We start from the raw sequence: 19,231 nt of genomic DNA, 5'->3' as shown, positions 1-19,231 counted from the left end.
AAAAAAATACACCTTACTCAAAAATCACTTTATTTCAAAATGAAGAAAAATAAACTGCTATTTTTTATTCCAAATCTAAGAAGTACATAAGCAATTGTGCCAAAAAAAAAAATGCACATAAAAGAAACATACTATGCTTTATTCTCAATATTCAATTTAAACATCCCATCACAAGCATAGCCCTTGCCCACAAAAACTCCATTTTTTGTAATAACATACTGATCAGATTCTATAGTTTGTTTGAAGCCCGCTTTGTTGAGTAAAAAACTCGATATCAAATTCTTCCTCATAGACGATGTATATAGAACATCTTTTAGCATCAATATACGTCCAGAGGTGAATTTCAACTCAACCTCACCATTCCCAAGAATTTCGGTTTTACTTGAATCACCAAGCATTATAGTCTTTTCTTCTTCAAAGGGAGTAAATTTTTTGAACCAATCTTTATCATAGCAAACATGCCTATTGGCACCAGAATCTGCCCACCACCCTTCAACAAATTGAACCGTGTTAATGTCTGTGACCACTGCTACAAACAGCTCCTCAGTTACATTAACTTGAGGATCATTATCTCACTTTCGAAACTTACAAATTCGAGCAAAGTGCCCAAATTTACCACAGACAAAACATGCTTGATTTTGTGAAGGGGTCATTGGTTCTTATCATTTTGGTTTTGAAAACCTTTTTTGTGAGGTCTACTAAATTTTTTGAAATCTTTTCTTTGCGGCTTCAAAAAACTATTTCTTGAATTTTGACCTTTGGGCAAGCTACCATTTTCAGAAATTAAATTTACCTTTGTCATGGTATCCTCATTACCATTTTGAAATATCAAATCATCTTGGCCTCTTGCTTCCTCCTCTACACGAATACGTGTGATTAATGTCTCCAAAGAGGTCTCCTTTTGTTTATGGCGCATCGACTTTTGAAACTCTCTCCACGAAGGTGGTAATTTGTCGATGATGCCACAAACAATTAGATTATCTCCAATCTTGATACATTCGGATCGAACTTCAGCTACAACCATTTGAAAATCTTGTACTTGCTCCGCAACGAATTTTCCATCTACCATTTGATATCGAAAGAAGCGACTTGCTGCATATTTCTTCGCTCCGGCTTCTTCCGTATCGTATTTACTCTGTAAAGCTTTCCAAATTTTCTTCGCAGATGTGTAAGTAGTATTGTAGTAATCATAAAATTGATCAGCAAGAAAATTTAAAAGATAGCATCGACATTTATACTCTGGTATATTTCTCAATCTTTTCTTCATGAACTTTTACTTGTGCTTCAGTCATGTTCTCGGTAGTAATCTTGCTATGATTCTTTGCAGTGAGAACATAGGAGACGTTGAGAAGGCTTAAATAGAAGAGCACCTTGCATTTCCATCTCTTGAAAGAAGCTCCTTTGAACCGGAAGGGCTTGTTAAGATCTCCAATGCTTTCCGTGGATTTTTCAGTCGTAGGCTCCATGATTGAATTCTCCTTAAAATTGTTGGTGAAATACACAATAATATAATAAAAATTACAATTAAAATAAAAATTAGGACGAAGCCAGTTTGGACTGAGGCACAGAAATATCGCTCTCTTTAAGGAGATTCAAGCCCTCTGCGGTGTACAAAGTCTCAAATTAACTGGTGCAGCAGAAATCTTCTTGACTTGACTCCTCCAGGATACAACAGCCCAACTGATCGTCGTATAGCCCGAACCAACTCTACACAAGCGGTTGAGCCCAAAGCTCATCTCAAAGAACACCTTTCTTTTATATGGAAAATCTCTCAAAAATATATACTCACTAAGTATATTTTTGTTTATCACACTTTTTGTCAAATATTCCACACACATACACTCTGTAAGACTACCCAAATATATACATATATATATATATATATATATATATATATATATAGTTGATAGACGTAACCGGTAAAGAGAATAAGATGAAATAAAGTAGCTAACGACCCATTAATGCCATGTTAAACTATTGAGAAACGGAAGCTTTATTACAAGCTATTAAAACCAACGTCCAAAAAAGCATTAAAGTCATGAAATTGCTTGAAGCCAAAAACGGTACGATCTACAACGGAAAAGCTATTAAACTACCAACAAATTATGAGAGAATGAAAACGTAAAAGCAACGGTAATGATCTCATAAATAAAACGTTAATAATAAATATTATTTGTTAAAAATACCAACAAATACCATTATATGTAGTCAAATCATGACTTGTAGATATATTACACAAAATTAATGATAAATTTATTTTGTTTATTTTCACAAATAAAATGAGATGAATTAATAAAAATAGTGACTTTTCCGACTGAAAATATGGCAGAAAAAGTCTCGTACAAAATAAAATAAATAATTTAATTTTTTCAAATCTCAAAATAAAAATAATATTAAAAAAATATATTCTAATAATATTTTATTCAATTTTTTAATTTTAATTTCAATTCATTTCATCTGATTTTTTAAAACAAACGAGGACTATACTTCCTATATGTGTCCTTGTAGCTTCATAAATTAATGCAATTAAATATACATGTTTTGAGAAAAGACAGCACATTAGTGTCTCCTTGAAAGAGCATCCCGATTCGGTTCTCCATCTCTCCCCCATCCCATAATTTAAGGATTATTTTAGGATTTTGAAGAAAAATCATCTTCATCCCAATCCCCATTTTACGATTTGTTTATAAGGTATCTACAGTCGTTCCCCATATATGGGGAACTACTGTACATCTCCATTCGGCATCTTTTTCGTCCCGCGAAAGCCTTCTCTATCGATTAGCCCCTACCTCGCAACACCAATAAATGCAGCCCTTCTCCATTGGCAATTTTTGTAAGTTTGATTTCGGTTTCTTCAAAATCAAAACCGTTTCTCTCTTCCATCATTTTCTTGTATTTTTCTTGGAATATCTCTCTCATTCTCTGTTTCTCTTTTCTTATTTTTCTTCCTCCCGACGCCATGATCAAGGTAAGCATAGAAGGTTTTCAACTCTATCTCTGCCTCAATGATGTCTTCGTTGTTTGGCTGTCGAGAAAGTTATGAGTCACTTTTACTGATTTGCATTTTGTTTTGGTTTTTCTTACTCGGATTCAGTTTATGATTTTGGGCTTTATTTGAGGAAACCGCTTCTCATTTTTATTCTTGCGTTGCCATTGATTTCTCTGTATTATTTTTTCTCTTTTCACTATTTAGCTGCCGAGAAACACCATGGAATCGTCTAGAATGATTTGCAATTTTTGTTTTCACTCTTGTTTAGATTTATGATTTTGGGCTTTGTTTGAGGAAATCGATTCTCATTTTTATGACATGCGTTGTCATTGATTTCTCTGTATTATTTTGGCTTTCTCGAGTGTTTGGCTGCCGAGATAGTTATGGAAAATTATCTCTTTTTTTTAATTACTCTATTTCTCTCATTGTTGTGTTGACTGTTGGTTATGTTGACTGTTGAAATGCCGAGAATTTGATGAAAAAAATCACACAGATTTATTGGATTTTTGGTTATGGAATTTATGGAGTTATTGGTTTTGAGGAGAATTTGGTGAAGTTTGTGGTTATGGAATGTGTGAGGTTTTTGGTTTTGAGGAGAATTTGGTGGAGTTTGTGGTTATGGAATTTGGTTATGAAATGTGATTTATCATTATTTGTGGTTATCCATTCATTAATTTGTTGTTTTGTTAGGTCCTTTGCAGTATTTCGTATCTCTCGGGGGAGGGGGCTATTATTAGACTATGATGACGATGTTATAGTGCGGGTTAATTCACAAGTGTTAATAGGGCCTCATCGATATGGCGGGGTAATTCTCACCCGGATTATCATATTACAGTTTCTGGTACTTTCCAAAAAAGGCAATGGACGTTCGGGTGGGGTTTTGCAGCCATTCAATGTGAATGGCTCATTGCTTACGCATACTGTCAATATTTTCACCATTCTGAGCCTCATTTATTTATAAATTCGATATGAAGGAACCTGATGGTAATGCTCTTATTTAGCATTATTGTGATTTGCATTGTTGTTTGGTTGTTATTTTGTATGAATATGTGAATTGGTCAATTCTGTTAGATTGCTTTTTTACTGTGTCATTGTTTGAGAAAGTTATGTTGTGATAAAAAAATAATGTGTAAATTAAAGCCCCTCGACTGTGATGATGACAAAGCCTGGTCGGGATACAAGAAATTTATGGTCATTTCCTCAATGGCTAGGTAACCTGGACGGCCAACTTGTAGTGGCAACCGGTTGTTGCAGCCATGAAAGGGTGTCCAAATTTCGTAGATGTCACAATTTGATTCCTAAGCCGGCGATTGAGAAAATCTCAAACTTCATACTTACGTGTCTAACATTTCAATGTATTTTTAGAGATGGATTTATAAGACTCTGGACATATGTACTTTACTAACCTCCTGAGTGAAATCCTCAACTAGACCCCACTTATGGTAGACAAAATGGAAACTGTCCTATGACTGTTGATGACTCCCCACCCCTACCCCATAACGATCTTATCGGCGTTAGGAAATCAGTCGGGGCTGCAAACTTCACTCCCAAGGAATATAAGTTACTTGTCTTCACATGGCTTAATTGTAGCTTTGATGCCGTCCAGGGAATAGACCAAAAACACTTCCAACTTTGAGAAAAAATTTATGAATACTTTCAGCAATTTAAAGAAATCACAAATGACCTGACCATCAAGTTTTTAATACATCAGTAGTCGGTTATTCAAAAGGTTACAAACAAATTTTGTTCGAAACTGGCGCAAGTTGAAAGGTTGAATCAAAGTGGCATGACCGAGCAAGACAAGGTAGAATATACATACTCTTACTTATTTTATGAATATTTTAATTTGTTTTTATACAATGATTTAACATAAAGTTTTTTGTTTACATGCAATTTTGACAGAGTGAAGATTATGTACTCATCGCTAGAGAAATGCTCCTTCCAGTTCGAGCATTGTTGGCACATGCTAAAGGACTAACCTAAATGAATTTGGCGTTCCACAAAAGAGGATCCAAAGCGAAGGAAGACAATATCCCCGTCCCCGATCCCGATTCGATGTTCGGGCGTATTGGTGGATTCAATTTTTGATCTAGAGACGGATAATGTGATCTAATTGGACTGACCAATGAGAAGGAAAGCTGAGAAAGGAAAATGAAAGGCCCAAGCCACGTCACCACAGGAGATTGTTGGGCTCAGCAAGCTAAAGTATACTCTTTTGGAGGAGTCATATGCTCAGGAGAGAGTATTTTCGTCTCAATGCCAAAAAGATGGAGTATGACAAGGAAAAAGAGCTAAATTTCATCAGTCTCGAAGATGAAAGACTGAGATTGGACGCTGAAAAGGTCGAAAATGAGAAGAAAAGATAGTTATAAGAACCACGTGAGCTTAATCATTCTTCTTCCAAAACAAGTTGTCTTCCTATCTCAAATTTTTCGTCAGAATCTGAATTGATAAGTATCATTTTGTAAAAAAAATGAACGATCCATTGAAAGAAAATGAAAATAAAAGATTTCACAAAAACACTTGAGTTTGAGTGAATGAAATTGTTGAGTTAATGTTATATTTTATAGTGAAGAAATATAACTGTTGGAGAAATATAGCTGTTACAAAAATATATCCGTTGGAGAAATATAGCTGTTAAAAATATAGTCGTTGGAAAATTAAAGGAGTAAAAGTCATATCCATTTGAAAGATATGACTGTTGGAAAAGTATGACTATTGGAGAAATATAGCCATTAAAAAATATATTGGTTAAAGAAATATAGCTAAGGCAAAAATACTGTAGAAAAAATAAATCCATTGTGAATATATGATTGTTGGAAAAATATGACCATTGAAAAAATATGTCAGTTGGAAGAATATGACTATTGTAAAAAAAGGACCATTAAAAAATCATATCCGTTAGGATTAATATGAACGTTATAAAATTAATGTGTATTTTTCTAATAACGATTAAATATTGAAATTAAAATTAATTAAAATAAATGAAAATGTCAAAATCAATATTTTAATAGAATAGCGATAGATTTGTTGAGTGTGTTATTTGGTGTTGTTGAAAAGTGGCTAACTAAATTTATAAAAGTGAATTCTCTAGCTAAATTTTGGCCAAATTTTGTTGATTCAACTACTAGTACTATTAGAGCATGAGTAGTCGCCTAGCTAAATTATGGCCAAATTTAATTAAAAAATTCATTTTTATAAGTTTAGCTAGTCACTTTTTAACAATACCTAATAACAAATTCTATAAATCTATCACTATTATATTAAAATATTGATTTTGGCATTTTCATTTATTTTAGTTATAATTGTAATTTGAATATTTAGTTATTATTAAAAAAGTACACATTAACTTCTAACGATCATATTATTCTAACAGATATAATTTTTTAACGGTATTTTTTTACAACGATTATATTCTTCCAATTGATATATTTTTACAACGGTCATATATTTCCAATGGATTTATTTTTCAGCCTTATTTTTCTAACGGCAATATTTTTAACAGCTATTTCCTAATTATTAATTATGGGATGAATTGATTAGGAATGCAATATAGAGGAGATATTTGATATATAAAGATCCACTTGAAAGAGCTCCAAGATTTTTTCGTTTTGGATTTTTTTAATTTTTTAAAAAGGCCAATTAATGGACCCCATTCTGGAAAGAGTCATGCTACGGGTCCCGAATTCGAGACCCAAAAATTATCCCGAAAAGAGTTAATTTTTTTCTTCTTTTTTTCATTTTTTTTCATGTATTTTTTTAATCATCATAAACATTTTTAAAAAAAATAAAAAATTCACAACATCATTTAAAAATATTTTTTTAATCATTTGGTAAAAAAAAAAAAAAAAAGTCCCATTCGGGACATTTTTTGGGTCCCAAATTTGAGACCCAAAGCATTTCTCTTCTGGAACACACACGGTCTTGTTTTTCGAGATAACTAGCAAGGTTCCACATAAGACCATTTTGGAAGGTAGTGATCTATTTATTAGAAGCAAAATTATCCAATTGTACTGACATGATTCATTATTATAAGTAAAATTCACAATTTTTTATGCAACCCAAATAATTTGGCTAGTATAAAAGGGAAAGATCAAATTTACTGTACATTTGTTGAGTTTGGTGTAGGAGGTTTTTAAGCAAGCTAGTTATAGTTTGGCCAAAATTTAACTTTAGTTAGGCCACTACTAATGCTCTTAGAGCATTGTAGCTAAAGTTTTAGGCAAATTTTGAATAAAATGACACCGTTTACCTTTTACCTATCCACAATATTTTTATATCCCACGTTGAATTGAACATATCACTAGCTATAATGATAAAATATTATTATTTTTTAAATTTTTTATCCAAACGTTAAAGTATATCTATTATATTTTTTGACCTAATTTCTTATTTTATTTTTCATAATTTTTAATAATCTACACATCAAAATACATAAAACCTATAAGGAGAAGAGAGTTTGAGTGTGAGGAAAGGATATGAGAGATAAAGCAACATAAATTAATCAATTAGAGTGTAAACAGTAACCATACATATTTAGAGATTTACGGTATCGTTTAAGGCAAATGCAAACTATTTGCCTGTTCTAATATAGACAATTTTAAAGAATTATTAGCCAAATTTTAGATTGCAAAGGCAAGAACTTCAAGACTAGACAATGATGGTTTGCACAATGAATGCAATTAAGCCAGCTTTGACTGATTGTACAAATTATACATGCAACGTAAGAAAATAGTTAGTTTCAAATAAATTCGGATGGAGTTGGATATGATTTAACGGGTTTAAGATTAACCCAACTACGGCTCGGAGCCTAGCTGTCAATGAAACCAAACAGAACAAAGTCAATGCGATTGGTGTCAAGACACCCATCGCTACTCTCTCTCTCTCTCTGAGTGTATGGTTGTGTTCGGCAATGGATCGGACCCATTTGCTTCTGCTAGGATTACCGCTCTTCCTCCTCGTCTCTGACCTCTTAAATCTCTTCTCTCCACCGCCTCCGCCACCTAAACACTCCCACCACCATCACCACCACCACCGCCATGACCCACCTCCAGTTAACAAAGAAAACCTGGACTTTCCCTCTGAGGTTTTTTCTCTAATGGTTTTATATGGTAGGTTTATTCCTTTTTTTTTTTTGTCGTTTCTCTATGATTCATTTCTTTGGATTTCTGTTGCAGAAGCCAACCGGTGTTGGAGGAATCGGTTTTGGCAACACAGTCAACATCAATTTCTGTGCTTCTTGCTCTTACAAGTAATATTAAATTTCCAACTTTTTTTTTTTTTTTCTAGTTTTTCATTTTAATTTGGTACTTTTTTTGATTAGCAGTAGTGGATATGTGCTTTTATCATAGGATTTAATTGAAGAGTTATTCTTTTATGTTGCCGATAAGAGAAATGTGTAACTTGTAAGAACTATAACGAACTAGAATCTTGTGGTATAAATGAAAAAATTACACAAAGGGAAAAAGGCAAACACCATGATTATCTGAAATCTAATAGTTGGTATCTGTGATTCCAGTCTAAACACTTTAAACTATTATTTGGAGCTAGTTAATGTGAAAAAAGTAAAGATGTTTAGAGGAAAAGCATAGTTCCTCTAAACATAGATGCATATCCATAGCATCCATCTATCACCAGCTGCTTTGGGAAACATGATTTGTGTTCTGAATGCTCTTAAGTTTTCGAATAGTAGCCTTGTGCTTGCATCAGGAAACTTTTAAACGTATTTTCTCCCATGTAAAAACCTCATCTATATTTCTAATATGCTGCTTTGTTTCACTCTGTAGAGGGAATGCGGTGACAATGAAGAAGATGATGGAGGTGGCTTTTCCTGGAATTGATGTTGTACTTGCAAATTATCCACCGAGCTTGCCAAAGCGTCTACTGGGAAAAGTGGTTCCAGTTGTTCAGATAGGAGCTATTGCGATAGTAGTGGCCGGTGAACAGATTTTTCCAATGCTTGGATTTGTGATACCACCTCGTTGGTATTATACTTTGCGAGCAAATAAATTTGGGACCATTGCAACCTTCTGGCTTCTTGGCAATGCAGCACAGTCTTTTCTGCAAAGCTCTGGGGCTTTTGAAGTTTACCTCAACGGTGAATTGGTTAGTGACCTTTTCTCTTTGTTATAAACTTTTTACTAATATTCGTTTAACCGAGAATTTCATTGATACTCAATTTTCATGCCAAAGCACTGGTCGTTGCAAGTTGATATAGAGATTCTGGTAAATACATCATGCCTTGGGTGCATTTTTAAATGTATACATAGTCCAGTCAACAGTAGTATCCACCATATCCTGTACATCAGAAATCTAGGGTCTTTAACCATCTAGAATAAGCTGATTGGTCTTTACAACCAGCTCTCTTTGAATTACTGAGCATTTTAAACCTCACATGCTATGTTGTGTTTATATTCCATTTCAATCATGATGTTTTATCTTTGGTGCTTTGTGTTTGAATTTTGATGATCATGTTGGTCAAGATTTATGCATTTGCTTTGTTCAATTTACATGTGATATGATGTGCATACATGGGGGTTCACCTTGATTAATGATTTCTTCTTTAGACAGTTACCTACATTATTGTGCTCCAAGATTTTGATGAATTCACCAATTAGGACTTTTTTGTGCATTTAGGTATTCTCCAAGCTGAAGGAAGCCAGGTTTCCAGGTGAAATTGAATTGAAAGATATCATCAGCAACAGGTTGGATAAGACGGGAATTAATGTAGGTGGCCTTGGAAATTCATGGTCCTAGTTCACGAGCCAGATTTAGAGGGTCAAAAATCAATTTGATTGAAGGTGCCAAATGTGTCCTGAGTCATCGGACTTGTGATTTAGATTGTGTTTGCATAGGTCTGGATAGAATATAATGGAATAGATTGGTTTTTGTACAAATCTTAGAATAGAGTTTTTCCAGTGTGTTAAGATGTTATCTTGCATGTTTCTCTCAAAGACAGCTTTTACTACTTAAATAATGTCAGCCTTTTGGAGCATGTTCATAAATATTCATCTTCCAGTATATGCAAGTCAAATTATCTGGCTTCCCATTTCTCCTTTAGGACATACTGTGGAAAATTGATTACACCATGACTCTGTTTGAACTATATCTCTTTCCCATATCTGGAATCAAAACTTGCAAGCTCAGCCCAAGTATTTTCTGGATCTCCTTGTGACGACTTTTTCTCTAAATATTCTAGTACTCTTTTCCATACATCAATACTTCTTCCTCGTAGAAAAGAACCCAAAGCCTTAAGTGCTAAAGGAACTCCACCAGCGTGCTCCACCGCACGAATAGAAACCTCTAGGTAACCTTCTCTTGCATCAACCATCCCGAAGGCATACCAATTGAAAAGTTGAAAAGACTCCCAGTAATTCAATTCTTCAGCCTGAAATTTTCCATGCACGCCGAGTCGAGTTAGCAATGGTTCATCTCTAGTTGTTGCAAGAGTTCTACTTCCTGGACCAAGCCATTCAGAATTTCCAGCTAATGCATGTAGTTGTTTCATGTGATTCACCTTATCAAGAACAACAAGAACTTTTTTGCCTCGCAAACTTTCTTTAATCAAGTTGATTCCTCCAAGAATGTTGTCGATCTTCAAATTCTCCATTTTCAAGATATCACGAAGAAGATGTTTCTGTAAACGAACTAAACCATCAGGCTGTTTTGAAATTTCTTCAATGTCTGAAAGAAAACTACTGCCTTCAAATCTATCACAGATTTGTTTATAGACGACCTTTGCTAAGGTTGTTTTACCCATTCCAGCCTTCCCATAGATGCCCACGGTACGGACTTCGGTTGTTCCAAGCTTTAATAAATCTTTAATCTTTTTTGTGTAAGAATCTATCCCCACTACGTTCACTTTACACAAAATATCTTCAAGAACCTTCGCAAACAACTCTGCTTCGTACCTGATCATGTCAATTCAAATGAGAAAAATATAATAAGAAAATAACAAAAGGGAAGAAAATCTCCCGTAAGAGCACTCTTATTGGATTAGTTAAAGTTAAAGTATATTTTTTATGAATATAAGATGAATTTAATTTTTAGCTATTCTATTCACATAAGTCTCCACATTAGAATAGTTATTTTTTTATTATATAACAATAAAATAATAAAAGATGAATTTGGCTTTGGCTATTCACATTAAATCTCTACATTGAATTATCCATTTATTCATGAGTAATTAATAATTTCAAAAATATTTTAATTTTTTTAATTATGAAATTATTTTATTTTATCATTTTTTACTATTTATAATATTATATATTAATTAGTAATCATATTCTAATTAAATTATGGGTTAAAAAAATTATATTTTTTCAATTGTTATTTAATGCTATAACCACAAACGTCTAATTATACTTACCTAAAATTCTATATAAATATCTTAATTTACAAACCAATCCAATATTTCCTATCCAACTATTTTTTTTTTTTTACCAGATTTTTTTTGTCCTCTAAGCTCATCTGCTTTGTATTGGAAGTATAAAGATATATATGAAATTTGTAGAGGTTACAGTGACTGGGGGGAGGCTTCAGGTGATAGACTTGACAACCAATCCAATAAAGCCCTGGCAATGGCATTAACTTTAGCTTATTGCATACCACATAATTTTCTTGCCTCTGAACACACAAAAAGGGAAGAATAATACGAGAGAGAAGGGCGTCTGGGTTTTGGTGCGAAGGGCGTCTGGGTCTTGCAAGGGAAAGAATAAAACCGTGGGAAGGGGAAAAGGGAACCCGCGTACGTGATGGAGACTTCGGGAGAGAGAAAGAAATAATATAAAAGAGATTTGATGAATGAATAGTATGTTTCTAATTTAGAAATTAGTTTAGATATTAATGTAGCTATATAGCTAATTCAATATGAGCTATTTTATGACTTAGTAGCTAAATTCTCATTGGATTTAACTTTTAGCTAATTCAATGAGAATGTTTTAATTGGGATCCAGAATGACTTATCATGTCAATCATTTGTGACTAGCATATAACCCCTCAGTATCAAATCTATTAGTTTACCCAATATTGGTCAATGGCTCACCATAAAATATTAAAAAAATTCTTCTTCTTCTTCAGGGAAAAAGCCATTAATGTTGTTTGGTGTCATTTCATAATCTCGATGACAACGAATTTTTTGTTGAAACCCGACATTTGATGCCGTTGCTTAATCTCAATTTTACTTTAAACATGTGGTGGAATACCATGTACAGTCATGTGGAGCTACTATGTGTTACTATTCTTTGATACCTTGCGTGCTTTACGACCTTGTTTTAAGTTGTAATGCAGCTCAACATGATCGTGCATGCAGTATCCCCCTGCAGATATTCTTCGAGTTTTGCCTTTATGGTTCTACATTTTGATGAATTTTCCTGATCTTCTAGTTATTTTGAATTATTGAAAATTTGACATTAGAAATGGGGTGAAGAAGAAAATTGAAGATCAGCAAAGGAATTGTGTAATTTATACAATCTGTGCATTTGGGTTGGGTGGATTCATTATGCTCTGTTCCGTTTAGATTCTGGGAAAATGTGGGTAAGCATCTGGACTGAGATGTAGACCATGGGATTCGAAGGTTGGTTTATATCCCAAGTTTTCTTGTCAATCTAATGGAGCTGAGAATTAGTAGTAGGAAGTTCATTTTACAAGATTTGGTTACTTGCACTTGGTGCCATGGATCTCTGATCTATTGGAACATGTGGCCACAGAGGTGGACTTTGATTATGTCATTATCTAAAAGTTTCCACTTTCAAGCATTTTGAGTGATGTCTATTTATGAACAAGGCTAAGCATTTATCTATTTGCAGAACAGAATAGCTTTATCTAATTTTGAGATAGGCTACCTATATTATGGCCTCAAGTGTTTGCAAGTTTCATCCATTGGACGTGGTTATTAACTTTGAGATTGAATATATTCATGTTTCGTTTTGAGTTTGAGATTGAAAATTACTTTCAAAGGTTTTTTGTTTTAAAGAAAAGTGATACAATTATTAAAAAAAAAATAAAATTACGGACCATATCAAATCACTTCAGTTTATGAGTTTAATTTATGATAATTCTAGGTGGTTAAAGTATATTTTTTAAATAAAACTGATTTCTTTAATAAATTTATAAAAAATTATAAACTCCCTTTTTTAGCCATCTTCAAATTGAAGCTCTTGTTGAAGTTTCAATCTTTAAACTAATTCTTATTTATTAAAATAACAAATTCCATATATGGAACTCTTGAGTACATATCATTTGGTAATTAAACTTGAATGATTAAAATTATTCTTTTCCAAAGTTTTTTTTAATTTTCCAATAAAAATGTCAAGTAGAAAATTAGTTTTTTATTTAAGAAAACGTAAAAGTTCAGAGAACAAATTTTAAAAGAAATAATTTTTATTCAATTCCGTCAAAAAAACTGAATAATTATAAAATGATATGCTAAATATCATTTTCCATAATAAACAGCATCACAGATAGAAATGAAATAAGGATTCACTTTGACAACAGTAATATTTTATCAATTCTTATATATTAAAACAACAAATTTTATTTTTAGTTAATATAGTTACCTTAGAAATGTAATAATATATGATGATTTGCTTCTTCTTAGAATGGAAAATGATACCTTACAACTATTTTATAATTATATAAAATAAATAATAATTTTATAATATTAACAGTTATTTCTAATAAAATGATGTGATTTTATTGATTATTTAAAAAGAAAAATTCTTATTATCAATCATTATTCACTATCTCATACTCCACATCCTATAAAAAAAAATTATAAGTGTGAAGTATGAAAGTGAATAGTGACTGATGCATAAAATTTCTCGTTTAAAAATAATTATAAAAATTACATATGTATCGTTCCGATCGTAAAATGTCTCACGGGAGGAAGATAAAAGGAAGATATGTATGTTATAGATCAGTTACTATTCACCCCACAATTGAAGTAGTTTTTTTTTCTTTCAATGTTAGACCTATCACTCTAATTTCAATCTCTATCTCCTCAAACTCTCTCTCTCTCTCTCTCTCTCTCTCTCTCTCTCTCTCTCTCTCTCTCTCTCCTCAAGCTCTCTCTCTCATCAAACTCTCTCTCTCTTTAAGCTCTCTCTCCTCAACCTCTCTATCCCAAACTCTCTCTCTCATCCAGCTCTCTTTCCTCAAGTTCTCTCTCTCATCGAGCTCTCTCTCTCATTGAATTCTATCTCTCTCATCAAGCTCTCTCTCACCAAGTCCTCTCTCTCCTCAAGGGAGGGGGAGATGAAGCGCGGGGAAAAATTGAGAAGGAGAATACGGAAATGAAGTACTGGGAGATGAACTTGGTTCACCCGTAGGGTGTGGGATGTGGGATTTGGGCACAGTAGCTGATGAGAAGATTTATTCTAAAAAAAAATGTTATTTTACCTACTCAGTTTGTCCTCTCATTTTGACATCTTATGTGTTTTAATTTTTTCTTTATTTAATAGTTAAAGAAGTGATTATTAGTATATTAATTTTTTTTATATTTTTTAAAAATATTATAAAATGATAAAAAAATATAAATAACTAGTTAAAAAAATAAAAAAACCAATTTGGTGCAGCAGTTAAATGGAGCGGTGCTTAAAAGTAAAGGACATGTTTTAACACTAGCCCGGTTTCCAAGGTGATTTCCTCTATCATAGGGGTGGGTAGCGGGGCCTCGCCCCCACTGCCCCTCTCTGCTTCCGCTCTGCCCCGCATCTAGGACCCCTAGCGGGGCGGGTGGCGGGGAGGGTCCAACCCCGCCTCGCGTTTCCCCCTCCCCCGCCTCCCATTTATATATATATTATTAAATATATATTTATATTTTAAAAATTATGTATATATAAATATATATTACAATTTGTTAGACTTTTTTACAAAATATGTATTGACAAATTTAAAAACTACATAGTTTAAAAATTAATACACTACAATTTACACAAAATATGCATTGACAAATTTAAAAACTGCATAGTTTAAAAATTAATACACTACAATTTACACAAAATATGTACTAGCAAATTTAAAAACTACATAGTTTTTAAATTATAATCATATTTACAAAATTTAAATTTATAATTTAGATCTAAAAATATATTTTTAATTACTTTTACACTTATAAATAATTTTTAAATAAAATAAAAATAGTATTTTTTTTAAATGAAAAGAGACGGAACAGATTCTCAATCCGCCCCGCACCCCTCCCATCGGGGCGGGGGTAAAAACCCCACCCCCGCCCCGCATTGGGGCGGGGTATGGGGGAGGGGTAGGGGTCCAGTTATGATATTCTTATTTTGGGTAGAATTCCTGGATCTAGCAATGCTTTAACATGATTTAACTATGATCAAGCCGTCCGAATTTTAGGATTTTAATTTGGAGGCCGATAGATATATTAAGCAGGTTTTATATTATTTATTTTTTATTTAATATTGTTCGTAATATTTATACGAATTGTAATTCATAATATTTTTTTGTAATGTTTATACTTAGTTTATTTTCACAATTAATCTCATTTAATTATTATAATTTTTTTAAATTCTTACAAAAAATAAAATAAAAAATTCAATTTTTTAAAAGTTTAAAATAAAAATAATATTAAAAGATATATTTTAATAATATTTTATTTTATTTTTATCTCAACTCATCTCATCTCATTTTATCTTCAAAACAAACTAGACTTAATTAGGGACGGCGCTATATCTGCGGAGAAAAGGTACCGATTAGTGTTATATTTTTTCTTTTTCTTTTTTTTAAAAGCATTTTCATGGACACGGTTTGGTGTAAGAAAATTCTTCACAAAAAATTTTGTAAATCAAACCAACATCTGTAAATTTTAAAAAAAATTATATATTTTTTTTTTCAAATTTTTATTTAATTATTACTTAGTCATTATTCAAATACAAAAATCAATACAATCTTTGTAAATTCCAAAAAAAAAAAATCTTTAAAAATTGTACTCAGCCAATTTTTCAACTCTATCAACTTGTATAAACTCCAATACAACACTTATTTTAAAAAAAAAAAAATTCAAGTTTTTTCTCATTTTCTAAAATTTAATATAAAAATAATTCTAAAAAAAATCATATATTTAACATTTTCCGTTACCAAACTTGTGTCTGTGAATAAACTCGAACCACGTTCGCAGGGAGAAAATGGTAACGACAAAGAAACTTGATCCAAGAAAAAATAGTCACCTAAACATCAATATCATCCTCAGCCTTGTAAAGAACAATTCCACGCTTTATTCTATTGGATTGGCCTGTTAAATATTTTAACATGAATATTAATAATTAAATCTTTAATTTTTTATGATTCATGATAATAAATAATAATAATTAGAAAATGTACATTCCTCTATTATAATTTGAAGAAGAATCTGACTTGACTATGAGAGAAGAATCATCCTAACAACTTTACCTCCGAGTATCTCCCGATGACTAGAAGCACAATAATATTATAGATGAGAACCAGTTAACCCTTCAGTGTTATTTATAGACTGCTGACTATCATGAAATTTAGAAGTATTCATATCTGACTATGACTAAATCTAGAGGTATTATTGTTTCACTGTGACTTATTAATTAGGTGATAATATTTGAACTAATTTAAATCCATTAAACTATGGGTGTGTGGGACATAGAATTTTAATAAAACTCTTACATTGCCTCCTAACCACATATGAATATGTAACCATGAACATAATCGCAAAACAGAGAATCAGTATAACACTACACTTCGACTAATAGGTAGAACAAGTTTCAAACTTAAGAACATTGGCATTGGATTAGCCAAATACCTTTTCATCTTCAAATTTAGCAAATATCATCCATATTTACTCTACATTGAATTAGTTAAATTGTTTTCATCCAAACTATAAGCTACAATAAATTTATTTTTCTTTTCAAATATGAAAAGAACTATAGCAAGTCTAAAAGTATTTTTTGAGATTATTATATTATAGATATGAGATTTTTATTTATATGAGATTTTATCATCTATATACATATGAGATTATTATATTATAGATTGTTAGATTGTGAAAATAAAAATGAATATGATTTGTTGGAGGTTATTGAAGATTATGAAAATAAAATAAAAATTAATTAAAAAATATAAATAATAAAAAATAATAATATTTTATTATTATAGAGAGTGTGATGACTAATCTAATGTAGACTTCAAGTTTTGAATGATTAGCTAAAGGTGAAAAAGTTACATATTAGTCAAAATTTAAAGAATAAGATGACCAATTCAATACTAATGCTCTAAGGCGCGAAACGTAACTAATGGACAAGAAACAATACAAAAATGGGGGTGGAATCATAAAAATGCTTTGAATTAGCCTAGTATCTCATGTAAAAGTTTACCACAAGGTCCGCCAAGAGCCAGCCAATTTCAACATCACGATTGCTGGGTATAAAATTAACAACCAAGAATCAAGCCTAGAGAAAGGTCAAGAATCAAGCCTAGAGATAAGGCCAAAAATAAATAAGATAAGTTGACTTAGACACATATAAGGAAATGATTTCGTAAGGCAAGTATGATAGAATCACTCTAAGGAAGGAAAAAAACATCTTTAAAGGAAGGAAATTTCCTCACATTTGAGGACTCCACTAGACACAATGACTCCAAAAATCTCTTCTCCTGAGAAGGATGTCGTCTCCTTCAACCTCCATATTTTTTACTTTCTTCTATTGTATTGAGAGATATGTGAGGTCATAAGAGACTGTAGAATCATCCATTATAGTAAATTTTACTCCTAAACGACCCGTAAATGTAGACTTTTATGTCGAACTACATAAATTTTTGTGTCTCTCTCTTATTTACATTTCACATATTATTTACTACCATAGATTAGGGGTGAAAACCGACCCCATCGGCGCGATTTTAGGGTAAAACCGACACCGACAGATACTTCATTTTTGTGGGAGGAAACCGGCCGAAACCGGTCGATGGGGAGGAGAAACACCGGCCGTCTCGGCACCGGCAGTTCTCTGGTGGTTCAAGGTCGGTTCATCGGCGAGTTTCGTTTGAGAGAGTAGAGAGAGAGAGTGTTGCAGAGGAGAGAGAGAGGATGAGAAATGAGATCGCGGGGCACTGGGAAAAAGACGCCTAAGAAAGAAGACGATCTAATTTTGAAACGAAGCCGTTTGGTTTAGACCAAACGGCGTCGTTCTACTTAATTTTTTTTAAAACGTTACGAATAAAACGACTAATACCAAACGGCGTCGTTTCAGTTGTTTTAAAACACAACTACAAACTTAAAACGACGCCGTTCCACTTAAATTTAAGTGGAACGACGTCGTTTTGAGTATAGAATATATATATAAAAAAATAACACTTCTTTAATCAGCCAGTTCAGTAGTTCAAACCGATGCCGAAGCGGCCGATATTGGTTTACACTATTTTCTACCGCACGCCGACCAGTTCTCCACGCCGGTTCTGAGCTTCGGCGGCCGGTCTGAGTCGGTCTAGGTCGGTTTCTCGGTTTCTTGTACAACCCCACCATAGATGAACGACCAAAACATTGTATCGACGCCCGAATCCTAATCATGGGCCAATGATGTCTCTTTCTCCTGTTATAGCTTGTTGTGCAAATTTATGCATTAACAATGATAGTCAATATGTCAATATTGGGGAAGCTCATGTACACACACGACCGAACTTGACTGAAAATTTGTTTGGTTGGTTTTAATCCTCCATTTGTGGGACCGAATGGGCTTCGGTCAAGTCTCGGAGTCTATTATTTTTGGACCAGGTTGGACCGAAACCAACCAAACAATATATTTTTTTTTAATATATAATATACTATTTTATATAGTAATTGTATAAGTTAATTTTGTAATTTTCATCTAATCTATTATCATTGACCATATAAAATGTTAAATAATATATACTATCAATTAATAATATCATAAATCATATGATAATTTATCATTATATGTAGATACATTATACATTCATACATACTCTATTATTTATACTTAATTGAGATAAAATGTCAGGACTTAGGCTGAAATCTGATAAGAAATGTCAGTTGGGCCGAAAAATATAAAATTGGGCCATTTGGTGTTGGGTCGGACCAATACTTTACGGTCTGGTCCAGAGTGAGAAAAGGGTGGACCGAAGTGGTTTGGTCCAATTCACCGACCGGACCGAACCGAATTCACCCCTAGTCCGAAATGAGAAAAAGCAGTCACCAACAAAGATATATTGGTAGAGGTAACAGCCTAACGGGTAGTTAAAAGA

At 32.6% G+C, this 19,231-nt stretch overlaps 3 protein-coding genes across 3 annotated transcripts; 1 reads left to right on the top strand and 2 right to left on the bottom strand.

Annotated features, from left to right (window-relative positions):
* Positions 1 to 131: 131 nt before the first annotated feature.
* On the bottom strand, positions 132 to 1,466 carry LOC108989865. The gene is made up of 3 exons (XM_018963627.1): positions 1,239 to 1,466; positions 794 to 1,135; positions 132 to 539 (listed from the first exon to the last, which is right to left on the bottom strand). Exons 1-3 carry the CDS (start codon positions 1,464 to 1,466, stop codon positions 132 to 134), a joined length of 978 nt encoding a protein of 325 aa, XP_018819172.1.
* Positions 1,467 to 7,844: 6,378 nt separating this feature from the next.
* LOC108989892 (selT-like protein) lies at positions 7,845 to 10,022 on the top strand. Its single transcript, XM_018963656.2, has 4 exons — positions 7,845 to 8,075; positions 8,167 to 8,240; positions 8,776 to 9,094; positions 9,626 to 10,022. Exons 1-4 carry the CDS (start codon positions 7,902 to 7,904, stop codon positions 9,743 to 9,745), a joined length of 687 nt encoding a protein of 228 aa, XP_018819201.1. The 5' UTR covers positions 7,845 to 7,901; the 3' UTR covers positions 9,746 to 10,022.
* A 69-nt stretch (positions 10,023 to 10,091) lies between these two features.
* Positions 10,092 to 10,907, bottom strand: LOC108989864 (disease resistance protein RPV1-like). The gene has a single exon (XM_035690026.1). The coding sequence runs from the start codon at positions 10,905 to 10,907 to the stop codon at positions 10,092 to 10,094; it is 816 nt and encodes a 271-aa protein (XP_035545919.1).
* Positions 10,908 to 19,231: the final 8,324 nt, after the last annotated feature.

This window comes from Juglans regia, chromosome 5 (genome assembly GCF_001411555.2).
Source record: "Juglans regia cultivar Chandler chromosome 5, Walnut 2.0, whole genome shotgun sequence".
Taxonomy (NCBI): domain Eukaryota; kingdom Viridiplantae; phylum Streptophyta; class Magnoliopsida; order Fagales; family Juglandaceae; genus Juglans; species Juglans regia.
This window is presented reverse-complemented; position numbering and strand designations above follow the sequence as displayed.